This window comes from Seriola dumerili, unplaced genomic scaffold, assembly GCF_002260705.1.
Source record: "Seriola dumerili isolate Sdu_G_001 unplaced genomic scaffold, Sdu_1.0 BDQW01000003.1, whole genome shotgun sequence".
Classification (NCBI taxonomy): Eukaryota; Metazoa; Chordata; class Actinopteri; order Carangiformes; family Carangidae; genus Seriola; species Seriola dumerili.
In genome coordinates, this window is record NW_019174258.1 from 6,112,753 (window position 1) to 6,131,473 (window position 18,721).

At 38.6% G+C, this 18,721-nt stretch overlaps 2 protein-coding genes across 2 annotated transcripts in view; one reads left to right on the forward strand and one right to left on the reverse strand.

Moving 5' to 3' along the window:
- The window catches only part of LOC111218909 (nuclear factor of activated T-cells, cytoplasmic 3-like), a 61,704-nt gene extending 52,140 nt beyond the window's left edge, over positions 1-9,564 (reverse strand). Inside the window, exon 1 of the mRNA XM_022741391.1 lies at positions 9,094-9,564. Within this exon, the coding sequence (XP_022597112.1) occupies positions 9,094-9,184 (91 nt within the window). The 5' untranslated portion in view covers positions 9,185-9,564. The remainder of the gene's footprint in view (positions 1-9,093) is intronic.
- A 5,523-nt stretch (positions 9,565-15,087) lies between these two features.
- On the forward strand, positions 15,088-17,112 carry ddx28 (DEAD-box helicase 28). The gene has a single exon (XM_022744139.1). It carries the CDS (start codon positions 15,261-15,263, stop codon positions 16,950-16,952), a length of 1,692 nt encoding a protein of 563 aa, XP_022599860.1. The 5' UTR covers positions 15,088-15,260; the 3' UTR covers positions 16,953-17,112.
- Positions 17,113-18,721: the final 1,609 nt, after the last annotated feature.

An 18,721-nucleotide genomic window follows, 5' to 3' on the forward strand; every position in this document is an offset into this window, starting at 1 on the left:
GGCAAGTCCACATCGTCCACATTCCACTTTTGACCCATGTAGTAGGGTCCACTCAACCACATGGGCTTCAATGGGAATGTGCACCATCACAAGTCTTCTTTTTTGTGAAAACTTAATTCAAACCTTTTCCTATATATCCTATCTAAAACCTCCTGTCATTGTTCACCTCAAATAAAGTGAACTGCAACAATCACTGCTTCTTAATAACTCTTTGTAGAATATGTCACATGCGATCATTAGACATATAACAGGAGTGGGACAAGAAAAACTGCATGGGGCAGAGGTGCCAATACCAAGTATTAGCCTAACTGATGTATAGCTTTGAGGGGTAGCCTAAAATAAAATGGGATTCAAACCACCCTAATCCCTGTGTAGCAAGCCACGCCTCATAGTAAAAGGGGACCACAGAGAGAAAGAAAAAAGTAGAACTATATGCAGGAGTTCAACAGCTTTCTCTCTGGTGTAATGCAGCCTCTGACATGTTGATACAGCGCAGCCAGCGTTAGCTTCAGTTACACTAAATTTAAACTAGACAGATGCCACACATAGTTACTCATGCCTCGCCCCGGGAAACAAACGTCTCATTCATCACAGTGGGTGCTGGGACCCCTTCAGTTCAGTAAGGTTAGGGGGCACCCACATGGTGATCTATCCCCACATGTGGACCTCATGCATGACTGTCTGACCTGTGACCTCTCTTGTCTTTTACATTTTCATAGAAATAAGAAGTCATAGAGTATAAACTCTCTTTCTGTAACATACAGCTTTTCATCTGAAGAATAATCTGAAGAAGTTTAACAAAGTCTATAGAAATCAGCTAACAGTCCTTTTATCTTCCTTAAAAATGACCAAAGCTTTGTTTGTATGTTTTTTGTTTGTTTTTTTATGTCTTCTTTTATTTCCTTTTCACCAGTTTTTATTAGATAATTTGTGTTGAAGGTTGTTATAATAGCAATGCCTATACATATCATATCAACAATTATCAACCTCCTTATGAATAATATGTCTAATATCAACAAGCTTCACAATTAAAATGATAAAAATATTCAAAATTAAGAAAGATTAAGAAATACAAAGACCAACTGAACATTAGCTAAGTGGAAGTCAAGTTCAGAGCATACAACATGAAAATACTATCAGCAATATTTAATGTTACACACACAGCAGTTTAGACTGGACACATTTCATTAAATTGGTTTTATGTATTTTTGTGTCAGTGAAAAATTGAATGTCTTCTGTTGTCGTTATAGAGAAAGTTAAACGCAATTTCTTCAGAACAGCCGGTACTCTAATGACAGCTGTTTGTCTGATTGGTTGCTCCCACCCCTCAACCTAGAAGTCTAGACAAACATACACACATGTACACACAAAACACACCTGGCTGGAGTCTGGGAGTGCCAACACACTCACCTGGCGATGTGGCACACAGCATTCTTCCACTCCTCTCCTCGTTACGATCACAAAGCGCTTCAGCAGTAAAAAGTTGAAGGCTGCAGACGTGCCGGGGCGAGAGGGGTTCTCCTGCTCTAAGTACGAACAAGTCACTAGAACCTGCCGTCTGCCCTCTGCCACTCTCTTTGGGAGCTCAAAATAGTCCACCATGAGAGCGATGTAATTTCAGTCTTTCAGTCTTTCCCACGACAAGGACTGAGAGGATCGTGCTCTTGGTTCAGAGAAGCAGAGCAATGACAACAAGACAGACAAGGGCAAAATAGCTTTCTCCACTAGCTGCTCTAAGTTTGATCATTTCATTATGATAAAAATGTGCCTTGACATACTCTCATATATAAGCATGACAAAGTCAACCCTACATGTACAAGAAATATCACAGCACGTGAACAGAACAAAATCAAACCTGTCTAGTGACTAAATGGCTGTGGTGACTGCTGGCATCTGGAGATTTCATTAGCCTAGATCAGTCTTTCTGATGTCACTGGTGGTCTCTTTCATATCCTGAGAAAGCAGTGAGAGAGGAAAGAAGCCCCAGTCGTCCTGTTGGCGCGTCTACAATGCTCTGTGCTAGCAACCGACAAACCGCAAAAAACTTCTTTCAGTCAATGTATATGGAATTAACGAAAAAAGAAACTGAGATATGTCTTGACAAGGTGAGTGGGTGAACAAAAATGCTGTTCATGTTCCCTTTACCAGCACCTAAAGAGTGGTGTGCCCCCCTTTCCTTTCATTCCCCCCTGCCATCTGAACCCCACATGGCATGTCTGGGCAAAGAGCCAGTAACCTCCGCTATGGATCTACTACTCTGCCACCCATAAAGGGCACTTCTGCCCCCCTGCCTCATACCACCTCTAACACCCAATGAGGCCACTGCTCGTGACCTGCATAACCCAATACTCACCAATACCTATTTCTACCACTCACAAAGTCACTTCACAATAGACACTGTCCCCCAAATGGGGTAAGAGTTCCTTAAAGGGATAAGCCAAAGTACAAATTGTAACATCAACAACACCACAACAATACTGTAACATGGATTGTGTTATTTTCATGTATGAAACTAGATTCAAAAACCATGAAGGGAAATATGTTCTAATATGTTCTATAATTAGTATGTACAACCAGGTTTACCCTGTTTGATACAATAGATGAAAGCAAATGTGAGGACACCCTCTGGAGCAAGCGAAACCATCAAACACGTCTCTAATACTGCCACTTTCAGTGCTGTTTGTTTCACAATGAGTTAGCTGTAAGCTACAAAGTGAAAAGGTCTGGGAGTTACGGCTGTTACACACAAATTACTCAAAACACGACATACCTCCCTTCCTATGACGGGCCACCTAAGCGTTTATTTTTTAAACAACTAATAACGACAAATTAAAAAAAAGACAAAAAGTACTATAACACTGTATATAGCTACTTTTCTTAATGAAATTCTTTTAGAAAAGAGAATTTGATATATTAATGTTTATTGTGAAGTTTAACTGAAAACAATGTATATGTGTATGTGTGTGTGTGTGTGTGTGTGTGTGTGTACACATATATATATATATATATACATATATATAACATATAGCAACTTTCATAGCTCTTAATTTTCTTATATATCTTAATTGAGATTTTTATTATAAAAGCTTATAATAGAGTTTCTTTCATGGGTCATTTCACACAAATTACAAAAAAATATATTTTTCAAATCATGCAGAACATTTCTGATCATCTGCATAGATTTTGAGATTGCTGCCTTAGACTTCTGCCCCCAACCCTACAATGGGGATACTATATGGCTACAATTTGCAATTATTTTTCTGATTAATATTTTTTTAATTAATTATTTATTCAATCTCATCATCTATAAACATCAGAAAACAGTTCAAAATGGCCTTGACAATTTCCAAAAATGCACAAAATGACATCTTCAAGTTTCTTGTTTCCTCGTACCAATGGACCAAAACCCAAAGACATTCAAAATTTGATATGGAACCAGCAAATTTGTTGTATATTTCCTAATGAATGACCATATAACTAACTTGTTTCTATTGCATAAATTAATGCAAAATGACAGGCACCAACAAAAACAAACAATGTCCCAGATATTCATGATGATCAACAGACCTTGGATTGGACCACTTTTTACTGATCTATTTTCTACTGAAGGAATGATTCCTACAAAAACTTTCAGAGGTGAATATCGCAGAGAATATGGTTTTTGTGACTTGTGTGAAATAACTCTTAAACTAACTAAATCAACACATTGATTAACAAGCACACCCTGATCTCCATAAACTTTATGCATATGAATGTCATTGTAAAAACAAAACTGAACTTGGTAGAACTAAGATTTTCCAAATACTTAGTCAACCAAAATTCAAGTGATGAATGTCGCCATTCAGTAGAATTTTACCAACACAATACAGTATTTACAGGCAGCATGAATGAAAACAAAGTCAACAGAAATACATTAAAGGGGATGAATAGGAGCAGATTTGCTCTATGGACCTCTAACAGAGAGAATACACTTGCTCGAGACAAAAATGTTAAAACTTAAGTAAAAGTGCTCCACACGGCTCACATAGACGGTGATGAGAATCAGTTGACTTTACTTGTTTAATTTTTCCCCTCCCTGATGTAGGCTATATTGTCATCTTCTTCAGGGTTTTCCCTACAATAGAAAGGCTTAGACATTGCGCCTAAGTGTTTTTGTGTAGTGCCTTAAGCTGAATGAACATAAAAAGGCATTTAGGAGACATATCAGAATGAATGTCATAAACAACATTGACAGAAAGGTGAGATGGCAACAGGAACGACCTGCTAATCAACCATTAGTGTTGATGAATGTTTGAGTGTCGAGGGATGGGTGGAGATAGATGTTCATCACCAAGCTAATTAAGGTAAGATATAACTAATGTAGCCTATTTTACCTATGAAGAAATTGCTAACCTAGCTAAATTACATAGATATCATGTACTGAATTACTTAGTTATGTTAGCCAGTGACACTAGTTAGTTGAGGTTACATAAAGATACATTGAATGATCTAATGTTAGTATCTAACTTGGCTTGGTAGCTAAACAAATTTGGACTGTATTCACATATAATGTCATATTTCACTGTGCTCTGATTGGAACATAATAAGTTTCTCTATGACTACCTTCTCCAAGTTTGACGTTACTATGGGACATGACAGGGCTCACTGCTCCTCTTGTGATTGGTCAGCTGTACAAGTTAAGGTAACTGACATCTTCATTTAATACCAAAGATGTTATTTGGTGAAAAGAATAGGCTATTGACTAGAGGTACGAAAAATGTTGCCAGATTTCTTTCACAAATACAGTAAGGATAATGGCTGAGAACAATGTGAAAAACCACCAGCCACGCCCACCACCTGAAACCCAGACAGCAACTAAGCCCTCTGAAAACCTATGGAAAACCCTGTTCTTGTGACATGAAATACTCCACCATTCCACAATATTTTGCTTTTCCCCTAGTCTTGAGTCACAGTCACTTGCTAGATTTAACACAGATTAGATCGACAAGGGTTAAATGTTAATCTAAATGTAACATTTAACCACTTTTAACTACTTGTTGCTACATTGATTTTCAACAGTAAATCTGTTAAAGCTGCAGATTCTCATGGCAGTTCTGGGCAAGTGTCACACCTCAAGCACAGAGCATAAAACAGTGCCTCTTTCCGTGTCGTTACTGAGAAAAACGAGAGACACCATATTCTCTTTTGAATCCAAAGGAAACCCATGAACAGTTTAACTATCTTCGTCTATCTTAATACCATATCTGTCAAAATTATAGTTAGTAGGCTAGTAGAAATTCAGCTAACTACATACTGGTGAGTTGTCAATGTTAACATAATGAAATGCATCAAGCTAGCTGACTTTTAAGTCAATGTGGCCAACTGCAAACTACAGCTCAACCGGTGTTTTTGAGGCCAATACCACTATTAATGTTTAAGAAAATCCAATTCCAATCTTTTTTATATAAACATTTACCATTTAAGAAATATTTTTGACTAAGAGTCCTACAACTCTGTTATCAAACAATGGTGAATAGATACAGTATGTACTGAGCAGGATATTTTATAGTTGAAAAATAAACAGTCCAAGTTTGTTGTGTTGACCAACATGTATGCAGCAACCTACAGTATATCTATAACTTAAAACTAGCTGTTCCTGTTTTGTAAATATATAAAAATCATGATAATCATAGTTTTTAAATTATTCTTTGTCCTTTCTTCAGATTTTTTTCATTGAATTTTGAATGACCCTGTCTCACTTTCTAGTTAAGTTAATTCACAGAGGGATTCATTCTTCTATTCAGGTGACACAGTAAATAATTAGGGAAAAACCCTTAAAATAAGTTTGCTCATTGCCTAATAGAACAGTGGAATATTTCCCCTCTGACTGTTTCAGAACAAGAAAACACTCAGGGAGAGAAGGGAAAAGACACACAGACAACCAGACAAAAAGACAAAGAAAAAAACAAAAAAGACAGACAGAGAGGCAGGGTGTTATTCTGTACCACACCATTACACAGATTTTGTATCACAGTCACATATGCAAGGAGAAATGCTGAATGACAGGAAGATTACAGACAGCTGAGCTGAGTAAAAGTGTAAAGGAAGCCAACATCCACCAGTCAGCTCCATTAAAGAATAAGATGAAAGTATAACAAGGATGTAGTGGAGATTTTTTCATAAACACAAGTAACCAGCTCCCATAACAACACCTTTTTAGAAAGTAAAGGAGATTATTGTAAGTTTTGGTACAGTTGCTGAAAGAGATAGAAAATGTGGCACTGTATTTTCATTTTTATTTTGGAAGAAGTTACCTCTCCTTTTCATAATACTTAAATCAAACATCTGAAAAACCGGCTGCATAGATATTGAAATGATAACAATCACATCCCAGTTCAAGCAACATGTAAAAGCTCAGGGGAGCAGAAACCTGTCAGATATTCACATAAGAGTTTCTCCAGGTTGTGAGAAAAACAAGTCCTGACTTGAGCCTTGTCTTCAGAGAAGGAGACCAACGCAGCAGTGTGCAACTCCCTGTTACTCTGGCTGTGTGATCCTGTATTACACTCCAGTTATTAATTTGGACAGGCACCCCCCTTTTGGGCCAAGTCATACAGTCCGGACCAGATTAAAACCACTTGCACAGTGGTGCTTTTATTCCTACGCTTATTCCAACTGCAGTTTTTCCCCTCGTCCCATCTCCAAATCAAACTTCTTTTTTAATCGAAGGAAAAATTGATTTAAGATTGCACAAGCCAAACCTTCATGGAGCCATTACTTTGCCAGAGTTTCATGAAAAGGACACAGCCAAAGAATTCACTAGTTCCAGTGGTTTAGGCCCAGAGACAGAAACAAATGAAGAAGCTGAATTTATCATGGGTGAACAGACCAAGGCAAATGCCACATGCATTATTTTGTGGGTTCAAATGTAGCTCATGACCTTTTTATGATCTTAATTCAGCCTTCCCGAATTTTGACTGAGTAAAGAACCCAAACCCCAAAATACAGCAGCTTATGGCAGGAATAACTATGGGTGTAGTTCATTTTAGCAATATCCGATAATTTATCATTTCCACAGCCTCTTCAGCCACTTCCAATATTTTTTCAATTCACTGCAACACCACCTGAGTCTAGTTCCCACCATGGAAGTCTACCTGTTTGTCTGCAATTATTATGCAGACATTTGAAGACAGACTTTATGAGTACCTGTCCTGATTTCTGAGTTAACATTTCACCTTTTTCAAGAATCTGCAATGATCTAATATATGAGCACAAATTATCTCTATTCAACATTAGCAAACATATAACATTAACTTCTTCTTTTTGCATTTTTTCAATAGCAGGTGAATCCTTGATATCTGTTCTGTCACTCTGTCGCCTCAAGTGACAACAAATAAATATCGAAAGGATGAAATCTGTTCCAATCTGTCATATTAGATATCAGCGTTACCATTTTGCATTTTGCTATACATTGCATTCAAACAGAAACTGCCTCGAGTGGACAAAATGTAAGCACATTAAGCACCTGTAAATAACAAATACGATCAATATATTAATAGAAATCTTCATTTCCGTCCTGAAACCTGCAACAAACATCACTTAACTAAACAATAATTAGAATGTTTGCCCAAACTTAATCCAAAATATCTGCCCTATGAAATAAGTTCTTTAATTCTACTCATATTTAATTCTCCAATTATCTTCTTACTGATTACCTACTTTGCTTCCATTGCTTTTCCCAATACAATTGTGCTAGTCAGTGCTAGTATAACCAATCATAAATCAATAAACCCAGGCATTGCATCAGTAACATTCACTTCTTCTGTGGTTCTGGTTTCCAATATAACCCTCTAAAAAGTTAGTTTTGTCCTTTCATTTGCCGTTTCTACCTTTTTAGGAGTGCAGTGTGATGGCAGTGTCATGCTGCAAAATCCTCATCTAGATTCAAACCATAGCCAATTCATGTATCATGGTGTACACCTTAAACCACAAAAAAATGTAGCTTTTTGATAAGGTTGTTTGTGACATGTGAAACTAGTGACAAAACTCTAACTTACATTTGCTTGTACTACAGTAGATAGAGCTTATTTTTAAACTTTTTACTCCCACACATCAGGCCTATTAAGGGAGGAAATTTAATTTGCCATGGTACAATGCAGGGGGCCACCTCACCTCCATGTATGCCCTCTCCTCTTACAGTCTGTCTGTACAGTTAGTGTTTGGATGTATTATAGTGACATCCACCTTTAAAATAAAATTTAAAAACTCTTCGTGTTAATACATTACTTTTAATAATTTTCCTTAATACTTCTATTATTACAATATTTAATTTTTCCTTTGTAGATTAGTTTCTTACAACCAGTAATTAACTAATTTGTTGTCATTGTGCATAGCTGTACTCAACTCTTAATATTAATATTTTTACATGTACAAATATCAATAAGATATAATAACAAGAAATAATATCTCTTACACTCTGCTCATATACATTTTTTGTATACATTTAACAGTAATTAATACTTATTTCAGTTAAAACTGTTTACAATGAAATTACACATTCGACACACCTGTCCTAGCTTTGACTTATTTTGTTTTGACAACATTAGCATGTGCTACTTTTCAGAAATGTGCTCAAGTGACATTCAAACTGTTTCCTTTCTCAACCATACTTGACTTACACCATATCAACCATCAGGCACTCTGAACACTGCCGCAGTCCCGCCACAGTTACACGCCGTTGATAAGTTATCTGTGCACAAATTGTAGGAGATACTTAAAAGTTTTAACTTCATTCGCACACGACAAAAACGGCACTTGTGCTAACCCGCTAGCATATCAAGCTAATGACAGCTGGTGTTGTGGACATTATCTGGGCCACCACGACAGGAAAGACGCGTGATGTTTTAATGTCTCAATTTTTCAAAAAAAAATTGTCAGGATCAGTTCCTCTTTTTCCTCTTTTATAGAGCACACAGTATTGACACTGCGGTCGAAAGCTGCCGGGTTAAGTTAAAGGCAACAATAGCTAAGTGGGTAACAGCACATTATGCCATGAGTTTACTACCAGTACAAACAGTATGAAACATGCAACTGGGCACAGAGACACACACTGACCTGCGGGGCCTAACGGCTGCTGCTGCCCGTCCTCTCCGAAGATCAGTCTGAAGTCCAGCTCCTCATTCCCGGGGCAGTTTGCAGTAGTCATCGGGTTTGACAGCTCGGGTTTTACCCCGCCACTCGACCGTCGACCGCTGGAGCAATTTATGCTCTCCTAAAATGCCACAACATTTACCGACTGCCACGACGCCGAACTTCAACTTTTGTTCATTTAACTGGTGATCTTTTGGCCACACACGAACCCGTGTTTCCCCCTCGTTTCACTAATCCAAAATACAGGTCGCTGGCTCCGCTTCCTCTGGCAGTTAACGACCGAAATTCTGGCTTCAACTTCAGAGAAAGTCGCCTGCCGCCTCTGCCTCTCCTTATCTCGCTGTTTCTCTCTGTCTCCCGACCTGTTCAACAACAAAGAAGTGCTCTCTAGTTTAATCTTCGCTACAAAAGCAGATAAATTATCCCTACAATTGTCCCGTTCCCCCTTTCTCTCTCTTTCTCTCTCTCTCTCTCTCTTTCTCTCTCTCTCTCTCACTCTCTCTCTATCCCAACTTTTACTAACCCCGCGTGACAAGGCAGTTCCAGTGGTGACGTCAGCAGACACAACACAACACAGGGCACGCGCACACACGCACACTCGCTGCTCCCCAGTTAATAAACAGTTTATTAAAGCCTTACAAAGCAATGAGCCTAAAGGGTATTGCTTTTGAGTATGTTACATGTTTTGCAACCACAGACACCTTTGCCTGAAAACATTTCACTTCCAAAATCCATAAATATTTCATATCTTTAATTCTGTCTTATTCCTGTGTGATTAAGCTTTTTTTGCAAACCAAAATGTAAGTATTTGAAATTTCATCTAACAACCCTTTTGACCTTGCAACAGCTAGGTCTTGCAGCCAATTTTCTCTATTTAATTGGTCCTCCATTCTCTTCCTACCATATTACATCCGATTGCGCCTGCCCTCAACCCTACCTCTTTGTGTGCCTCCAATCCAAGCCAGGATTGGTAAGTATAATGACATAATGCACTTTTTACCTTTAGATCCTTGGAGTCTGTCAGCACAGAGCCACCAAATTTGCTAATCACCCAATTTAGGTTTGTCAATGGGGCTATAGGAAAGAATAGACATCTTGATCATAGCTTTTTGGATCACTTACTGTATAGATGGCACAACAAGCTGATTGAAAAATAATGTTGTTTGTGTTCTCAGAGCACAGGGTTTAAATACCTGTAATCATTTGCCATTCTATCCCTGATTCTGCAGGCTTAATGTTTTTCACCCACTGTGAATTGTTGTCCTCCAATTTATTTTCTGCTCAAATGGTAATTTTGCATAGTGCTTTGCAGATGGTGGGACTCAGTAGGTTTTTTCATTCCAGGACACTACACAAAGATTTTGACCAAAGGTCAAATAATGGCTGAAAAGATGAACATGTTGTGACCCATCCATTTGACCAATCAAAAAGCTATGTGTGCTCCTTACACCTGCATTTAAAATAGGCTCTTTGTTAAATGTTATTCTGACATGTCAAGTGACTGACCAGTTTTTCATCTTGTGCATACTCAGCACTCACACTGCATCTGCACTGAATGCTCTAGGATAATTTAAATCTCAATGCAGTTCTAAGTATTTCTTACACAGATTGGTTCAGATTAATCAGAGGCTAGAATAAAGCAATAGTAAATCCTTTTATATACTGGCTGTTCCACTCCCTTTAACCTCTGTGTCGCTATCCTCCTCAGGTTAATCTTTATTGGGCAAGCAACACAGGTTGATGCACTCCAAAGCTTTAACATATTGCTGCTTTGATGATCTTCTTTCCTGACAACATTTGCATTAGTATTCTGTTATTTCCTGCTACCAAGCATGAAAAAGTTATTGTTAGTTTTGTTAATTTTATGCACACAACTCTTTTCATTTCTATTGTCATTCACTATGACAAATAACTTTAATAGCATTATTGGCAGGGGTATTCAGATTCTTGTTGCGATGCCCCCCACGTGTACTACATGCACACACACATACACACACACACACACACACACACACACACACACACACACGCACACACACAGAGTTGCGGCTGATCAAGAACATCTGCCTCTATCGAGCAAGTTTTTTAATATTTCACCAAAGGTTTTTGCAAGACTGATAAGAAGAGTTATAAAAGAGCTGAAGTTTTTATTATGTGCATTGCTGCATTCATTCTGCCCATCACAGATTAATGAAATAAGAATTATAGTTTTGGTTTTTATGTTCAACTTGCAATAAAAGAAACAAATGAGATCATATATTCTCTGTGTAAAATAATTAAGCTTGATTTTTTTTCTATATTTAAGCTTAACATGCATAGAACTAAGGGAAAAAAAGCACTAAATATAATTTATTATACTTCTGAAAATAACCTCTGCAAGTGAACAGTTTGATGTAAATCAGTCCATCCTCAAGACAAATTGCATCTGCAGCAGACAACAGCTCTTACTTTTCTGACACAGTCACACACATATACCTATACTAGATGCATGTGGGCGTACAGAGGCGCTCAGCTCACAAATGCATCTGAAAGCATCAATATCACATTTCCTGTGGTCTTTATTTCCAAGCAAAAGCACAAAGTTCAACCCTTTTTGATTTTTATGCCATCTTCTGAAGCAACAGATGAATTAGGCCCAGCAGATATTTGTTCTTCTCAAAACTGTATAGTAATACACACCAAAGCTGTTACAGTTTCCCTTCTAAACTTTGTACATTGTAATGGTATCCTGCCATTTCAGACTGATCACATGACATGTGGTGATCCTATTGACATCACATACTACAAAAAATGATTCTATTTCACTCAAATGACTTGATTAAATGAGTAATAATAAGTAATCATAAATAATATTACTTGTGTTGAAATCTAAAAGAACAAGCTACTTTTAAGAACTACTATGGGCAACAGTTAGGGTCAAGTTAGTCACACATAATTGTTGCTTAATAAGTAATTTCTTACCTGCATATAAGTACCAAACAAATTCCAGTCTGTATTCAGTGATACTGTGACTATATTAATCTTTAGAACCCAGTCTTCTATAAGATTGACTTACAATGGAAAAGAGAAGCAAAGAAAATTTAAATGGAATAATCTTCCTGAGCTGTGATTCTTGTCCTAGTGCAACATATTTGAGCCAGTAAACGATCAGAAAAGTATGAAAGTACATACTGAATCAAAAAAGTTACTTAAAATTGATTATGATAACTATAATGCTGTGGAATTAGTTATTTTTCATGTGTGTTTAAAAAGGAAGGAGGACAGGAGGACAAGGTTTTAGTTGTAATTAACCCAAATGATTCTCAACTCACTGACTGTAAATGTACCTTTGTCATTATAATACTCTTACTAAAAATTAATCAGACAGTGATCATCATATTATTATGTGACAATCACATGACTTGACTGAACTTTCTCCTGCACAACAGTTGTGTCTCCAGACCCACCCAAGTCTAATTCAGGTTACCTGCATCTCTTATCTTTGCAGATGACCTTTGAAGGGAGAAGATAAAGACAACAAATTGTGTGGGAGGCTAGATGTGGTTTGTGATATTATGTTCTTGTAAAGAAAGTTATGAAGGAAAAAAAACAGCATCTGCCCACACACTAGTCCTGTTTGAGAGGTGTCACTCTTTCAAGGATTGGGGTTTGCACACACTGCAGAAATGCAACACAGCACCTTGGCAACACGTGCAACGTTCACTAAATGTCAGCAAATATCAAATTGCACACAGCGCTGTATCAGAATGTCAGCTGATAAGGAATTAAAGGTTCCCTGAGGCAATAACATTGGTTTGTAGAAAAAGAAATATTTATGTACATTCTCCACATTAAAATGTAAAAATGTACTTGTATGTTTTTTGTGTTAACTAATAAGATTAGACTAATAATAATATTAAGACAGAGTGAAAAGATGAAAAGTTTGCTAGATATCAATGTTTAAAATAAATAATGCTAGAGATGCAATTCATTTGTTTCTTTTGTGATCTACTAAGGAAATATTGTAGACTTGGAACACAGTGAACAAACTTGCCATCACAGCTCTGATTAAGATTTTGGGTGATTTGAAATCTTCCTTGTTGATGTATGCTGCCCTCTTTTGTTCAGTCTGTGAAACTGAATATTGACTTAGTCTGACGAGTGAGGCGGACAGCTCCTGTCAGACATACTTGAGCCTTGTGATAAGGTGCATTAAATAAATTTACATATATGGAATTAACCAGTATATGACCAGCTCAGTTCTTTCTATCCTTCTGTCTTTCTTTGTTAGGAGACAGTAATCGAAGACCCCTGTTGATGGGGATTCCAGCTACCATAGCAGTGGTTTGTCCAACATGTGATATAGAGTCTGTTACTGAAAGAGTGAGTGATGAAGCTATAATTAATCAATAAGTGAGCTGATTCATTCAGCACATGGGAAGGGTAGCTGTTGTACAATCAATGCTAGATGTGACAGCAGCACTGATGCAGACAGTTGATTTTTCTTTTTAATGCCAAGCATAAACACAACTGTCCTTTACAGAAAATAATATGATGCAAAGATAAAAGTGTGAATGTGTGAACCAAAGTAAATGAATGAAAACATTCCCATCAAGCAGCTAGAGAGGAATGGGGATAAACTGCAGAAACTTGTGCCCCCCTTTGGACCCTCTCTGGATGCATGCCTGGTGAGATTAGTCTCCTTTTTATTGGTTTATACTTTCCAGTGACAAAGCAGCAACACTGGATTATCCCCCTGTGAACCCCAGTACAGGCATACAAAAATTATGCCTGTCTTTAGCCTTTAAGTAGTCATTTACAAAGCATAGACATGACTCGATGGATGAATAACCCCCATAATAACAATCACACAAAATGTAAGCCTGCTATATATGGCAATGCCAAAATTTTCAGATTTATACGAGTGTATTTTTTATGCACTACAGTGTCATGGGCTCAGCCTTTGCTGTAGAGGGTTGACCAGAACTCAGAGTTATGTGGACCGTTATTGACAGTCACTGTTGTGTCAATGACAGTGCTCTTTTTCACCCTTCTCTGATCTATTACAATCTCTGACATTACTGTACTCCAGGCAGTGCTGATTCACTAGGCCAGAGATCAGCTCATTGATTTACTGTTAGAACAGGCATACAATGTCCAAGCCTTCAAAATAAACACGGTGGTCAGGTTAGAGAAGGACACTTGTCTGATGGTGGCTAGTTGGCCTGCTGTTGAAACTGCATGTACTCAGTTTTTTATAACCAAATATATTTATCTATATAATAGCTTTTAAACTAAGGATATTTACAAGGGTATAGTCTGTGGTGCTGTTGAGCTGTATTGCATTACACAGAAACATGTTTCTGTTACTTAGCCTACCATGATTAATATAAATGGGGTGGACAGAATAATAGAAGTCAGTCAATACTACAACTCAACAGCACCACAAACTGTAGCCTCCAAAATGACCATAAAGTTAACACCTCTCTAAAACAGTTAAAAAAAACCTGAACATTATATCATTATTGAAAGTAAGATTTATTACAGGACTGTTGTATTGGACTGCATTAGATTTAGCCAGGTGAATCTAATTAACTAAGTGAGTGTATTATTGTCGAAATATTAGCGATATAGGCCGACATATCTGTGAATTTCCTGAAACATTACGTTTTCCGCAAGGAACACGACACTAAATGCTAACATGCTTTCTAAACTTTATCTTTTTGCAACGTTTATTAATTCAATTTGTTTAATTTATGTATGAATTCTACCTGATTGTTCTTTTCTTTAGTTTTTGTTTATTTCATTCCCATGGACTTTTGGATCTTTTTTTTTGTTTCCTTTACATTTATGTTTCATATTGTATTTACTGCCAATTTTGATTGAACATATATTTCAAATCTACATGTTGCATTTCTATATACGTCATCACCCCACGCCCACTTGACATCATCCACACTCGCCAAGAAAGCATGGCGACATTTGTGAGACGGGATGCTAACAGATGTACTGCATTTTTTGGCCATTTAAAAAGCCTTTAAAAGATTCGCAGAGCACTGAAGTGGTTTCACCTCCATGTGTTAGTCGTTCATTTGTAATTTTTATTCTTATCAGCTGACTGTAAGCTGCGGACAGGCCAGTTAAACAGCAAAATGCAGTCTGTGAAGGTCGGCTGTTTGGCTTTGGTTGCGTCGAGAGCTCTCTGCTCAAGTAGGATTTACCCTCCTCAGCTTGTTAAACTATTGGCGGCTCGCTGTTGTGTTAATTATTCTATCAGCCAGACTCGTTTATGTCAGACTGAGACCACGGTTATTCGTGTTCCCCGCTACATGCAGAAACAAGTGGAAAACGTGAAGCAGACTCGAGGCAAAAACAAGATCAATACCATCAGAGCTGGCAAGCTCCTGATCCAGAGCAAGAACCCTGTTCTGAACCAGTCTACGGGCTACATGCTTGGAAAGTTCGAGCAGCCCAGTCTCTGTTCGAAAGGATGGAAAAATAACAAATCGTTTGGTGACTATTTCACCATCAACAACATCAAGACTGTGGCACCCTATGTGACCAACAACCAGAAAGAGGATGTTGAACAGAAAACATCAGTGACTTTTAGTAACCTCCATATTTGCAAGGAGCTGGTGGAAACTTTGGACAGAATCAACATTATCCATCCCACCACTGTACAGCTGCAGACCATCCCAAAGGTCATGAAAGGTCACAATATTCTTTGTGCTGCAGAGACAGGCAGCGGGAAAACTCTGAGTTACCTCCTGCCTATTGTTCACGGTCTGCAGGCAGATAAGGAATCACAGATGTATGCTAGGAGCTCAAACAAAATTCGCGCCTTGGTACTTGTGCCTTCCAGAGAGCTAGCTGAGCAAGTGGCTGCCGTGTCTCGGACTCTGTGTGCTCCATTTGGCTTGCTGACAAGGACTGTGGGTGGTGGGCGAGGTGTAGGACACGTCAAGATGGTCTTCAAGAGGAATCATCCTGATATTTTAGTGGCTACACCAGGTGCTCTTGTCAAGGCCCTGCGGAGACGCTGCCTGGACTTGGGTGAGCTGAGCTTCTTTGTTGTAGACGAGGCTGACACTATGTTTGACCCCAGCTTTTCTGACATGCTGGAGAGCATCCTGCTCCACACAAACATTGCTAGTAATCCCAAGCAAACACAGGGCCATGGCCGTAAAGCCCAGTTGCTAGTGGTGGGGGCCACCTTCCCTGGTGGTGTTGGGGAAGTGCTCAGCCAGGTGACAGACCTTGGCAGCATGGTGGTCATCAAGAGTAAGATGCTGCACTTCCTCATGCCACATGTCAAACAGACCTTCCTGAAGGTAAAGGGTGCTGACAAAATCCTGGAGCTTCACCAAGCCCTGAACCTGCTCCAACATGAAAAAGGAGGGGGTGCCGCTCTGGTGTTCTGCAACAAGTCTGCCACCGTCAACTGGTTGGGGTACTCGCTGGAAGAGATGGGGGTTCGGCATGCACGTCTGCAAGGGGAGATGCCTGCTACTGTGCGTACAGGAATCTTCCGCTCCTTCCAAAACGGCATGGTGGATGTGCTGATTTGCACAGATATCGCCTCTCGTGGCCTGGACACATCTCGTGTGCGCTTGGTAGTTAACTATGACTTCCCAGAATCTCACACGGACTACATCCACAGGGCAGGGAGAGTGGGGAGAGCAGGAGGGGTGGAGGATGGGGAGGTGCTCAGCTTGGTCACTCATCCCTGGGATGTGGAGCTGGTGCAGAAGATTGAGACTGCTGCACGAAGGAGGACCAGTTTGCCAGGGATGGAATCTGATATACATGAACCAAAACCCAAAGTAGTAGAGGCACAGGAGTAGAAGATGTGTCTAGGATGTGTATAAGTGGAAAACTTGCCTGTGAAATTTGTTTGTGTGTAATGTGGTGACCCACTCTGAATGTACAAAATTGGTAAGATTTTCAACAGAAATGGTAAACAAGATATGCAGTGATTGCTGAAAGCAATGTGACATAATGTAATTTGCCATCATTTCAAAAATGATCTATTGTAAAAAAAAAAAAAAAAAAAAGAGTTTGTACAAAGTATTTTTTTGGCATCTAATGCAGTTTGTGTATTAAAATGCTTTAACTTCAAAGTAAAATCTTATTGCATATTCCTCTCACCTTGTTTTATTCATTTCAGCCATTTAATCAAGTGGTGTTTGAGTTTTCAGGCTTAAGAGCTGGAATTTGTAAATGTTTGATGTTGATGTGTGTGTATGTTAATGTATGGCTAATTACACTGAAGCTACTTTATCTAAATACGATTTATAAAAACTTGAAACCACATTGAAGAAGTTTTTCTGGACTGTCCCCTACATTGATAGACATTGTTGTGTGGAAAACACCTGAGTAAATGTACCTTTTATTTATTTTAGAATTCTTTGGAAATTTATTTTAATCATCTTTACCTCAATTTCAAATAATAGTAATAGTTTTTCAGTAATGTGTCGTTTGTGTGTTTGGCCACAAGGTGGTGGCATTTGTCTGATTTCAGCTTATATACAGTACCTGGATAGTTGATAGGTCAAAGCATCTATACAGATATTTGTGCTTTGTGTTCAGAACAATTAACACATGGTCACCAATAGATTCACAAACCTGCCTGCTAGTTTCAGAAAGGTTTAGTGGATCCCTATGTAATGTTTCCAGTACAGAAAAACATAATCAAATTACAGCGGTAATCATTAATCTTGAACATGGGGCAAAAGCTGACATCTCTGCTGTGTATGTGGTAGGTCTGCTGTACTTGAAAGGGTTTTCCCCTCTTCTGTGATGCCTGTGGGTGCTTGTTGAAAGGAAACCGCAAAAGTGTCAACATAAAATCTGCCAGAGTGAATAAAATCTTTCGGATCATATTTCAAAGGTAATAACCTTTCCTGTGACCCTGGTGTTATGGAAACTGGTTCAATAGGTGTTATTTTAAAAAACGTAGTGTTTCATGAATTATGAACAGATGACAACAAACTTGTCACTGAGAAGTTTTTTTTCTGCCTGGAAACAGAGCAGGCTCTTGTTTTGAAACATGTAACATGCCAGGTGATTTATGCCAAAGTGCTTGTGGAAGTGTGGAGATTATAGGAGCAGACAGATCTCTGTGTGAGGCAGACGGAAGGACACTGTTAACTGCTCTGACAGTAACAAGTGGCTTCCATCAGAATGTCTGGAATTTAGCTGTGATTGTCCTGCTCCAGCTGGGGTCAACATCTTTAGGCATTGCCCCCCTGCTCCCCCAGGTTCACATTTCACCCAAATGTACCCTGACAACAAGGACCCAGTGTCCACTTATAGCATGTGGAGCAACTGTCTCCAATCCCTCAACTTATATTTTTGTCCTGCGTTAACCCAACTGACCCCAGCAAAAGTAAAATAATTAAATACTCAAATGTCCCACTTCCAGGTAGTGACTGGGCCCCATTTCCTAAAAGCATCTTAAGAATGATCTCAGACCATAGAGCTTAGCCTTAAAGGGGCACTCCACCAATTTCACACAGGACAATCAGTTTACTCGTCACAGTAAGAATACTACACAGTCTGCAGAAGTTGAAGAGTATTTACAAATGTATTCATCAACAGCTATAAAGCCTCC

Bases quoted from the DNA above. Each gene is read 5' to 3' on its own strand.
- ddx28 (XM_022744139.1), top strand. From the start codon at position 15,261: ATGCAGTCTGTGAAGGTCGGCTGTTTGGCTTTGGTTGCGTCGAGAGCT.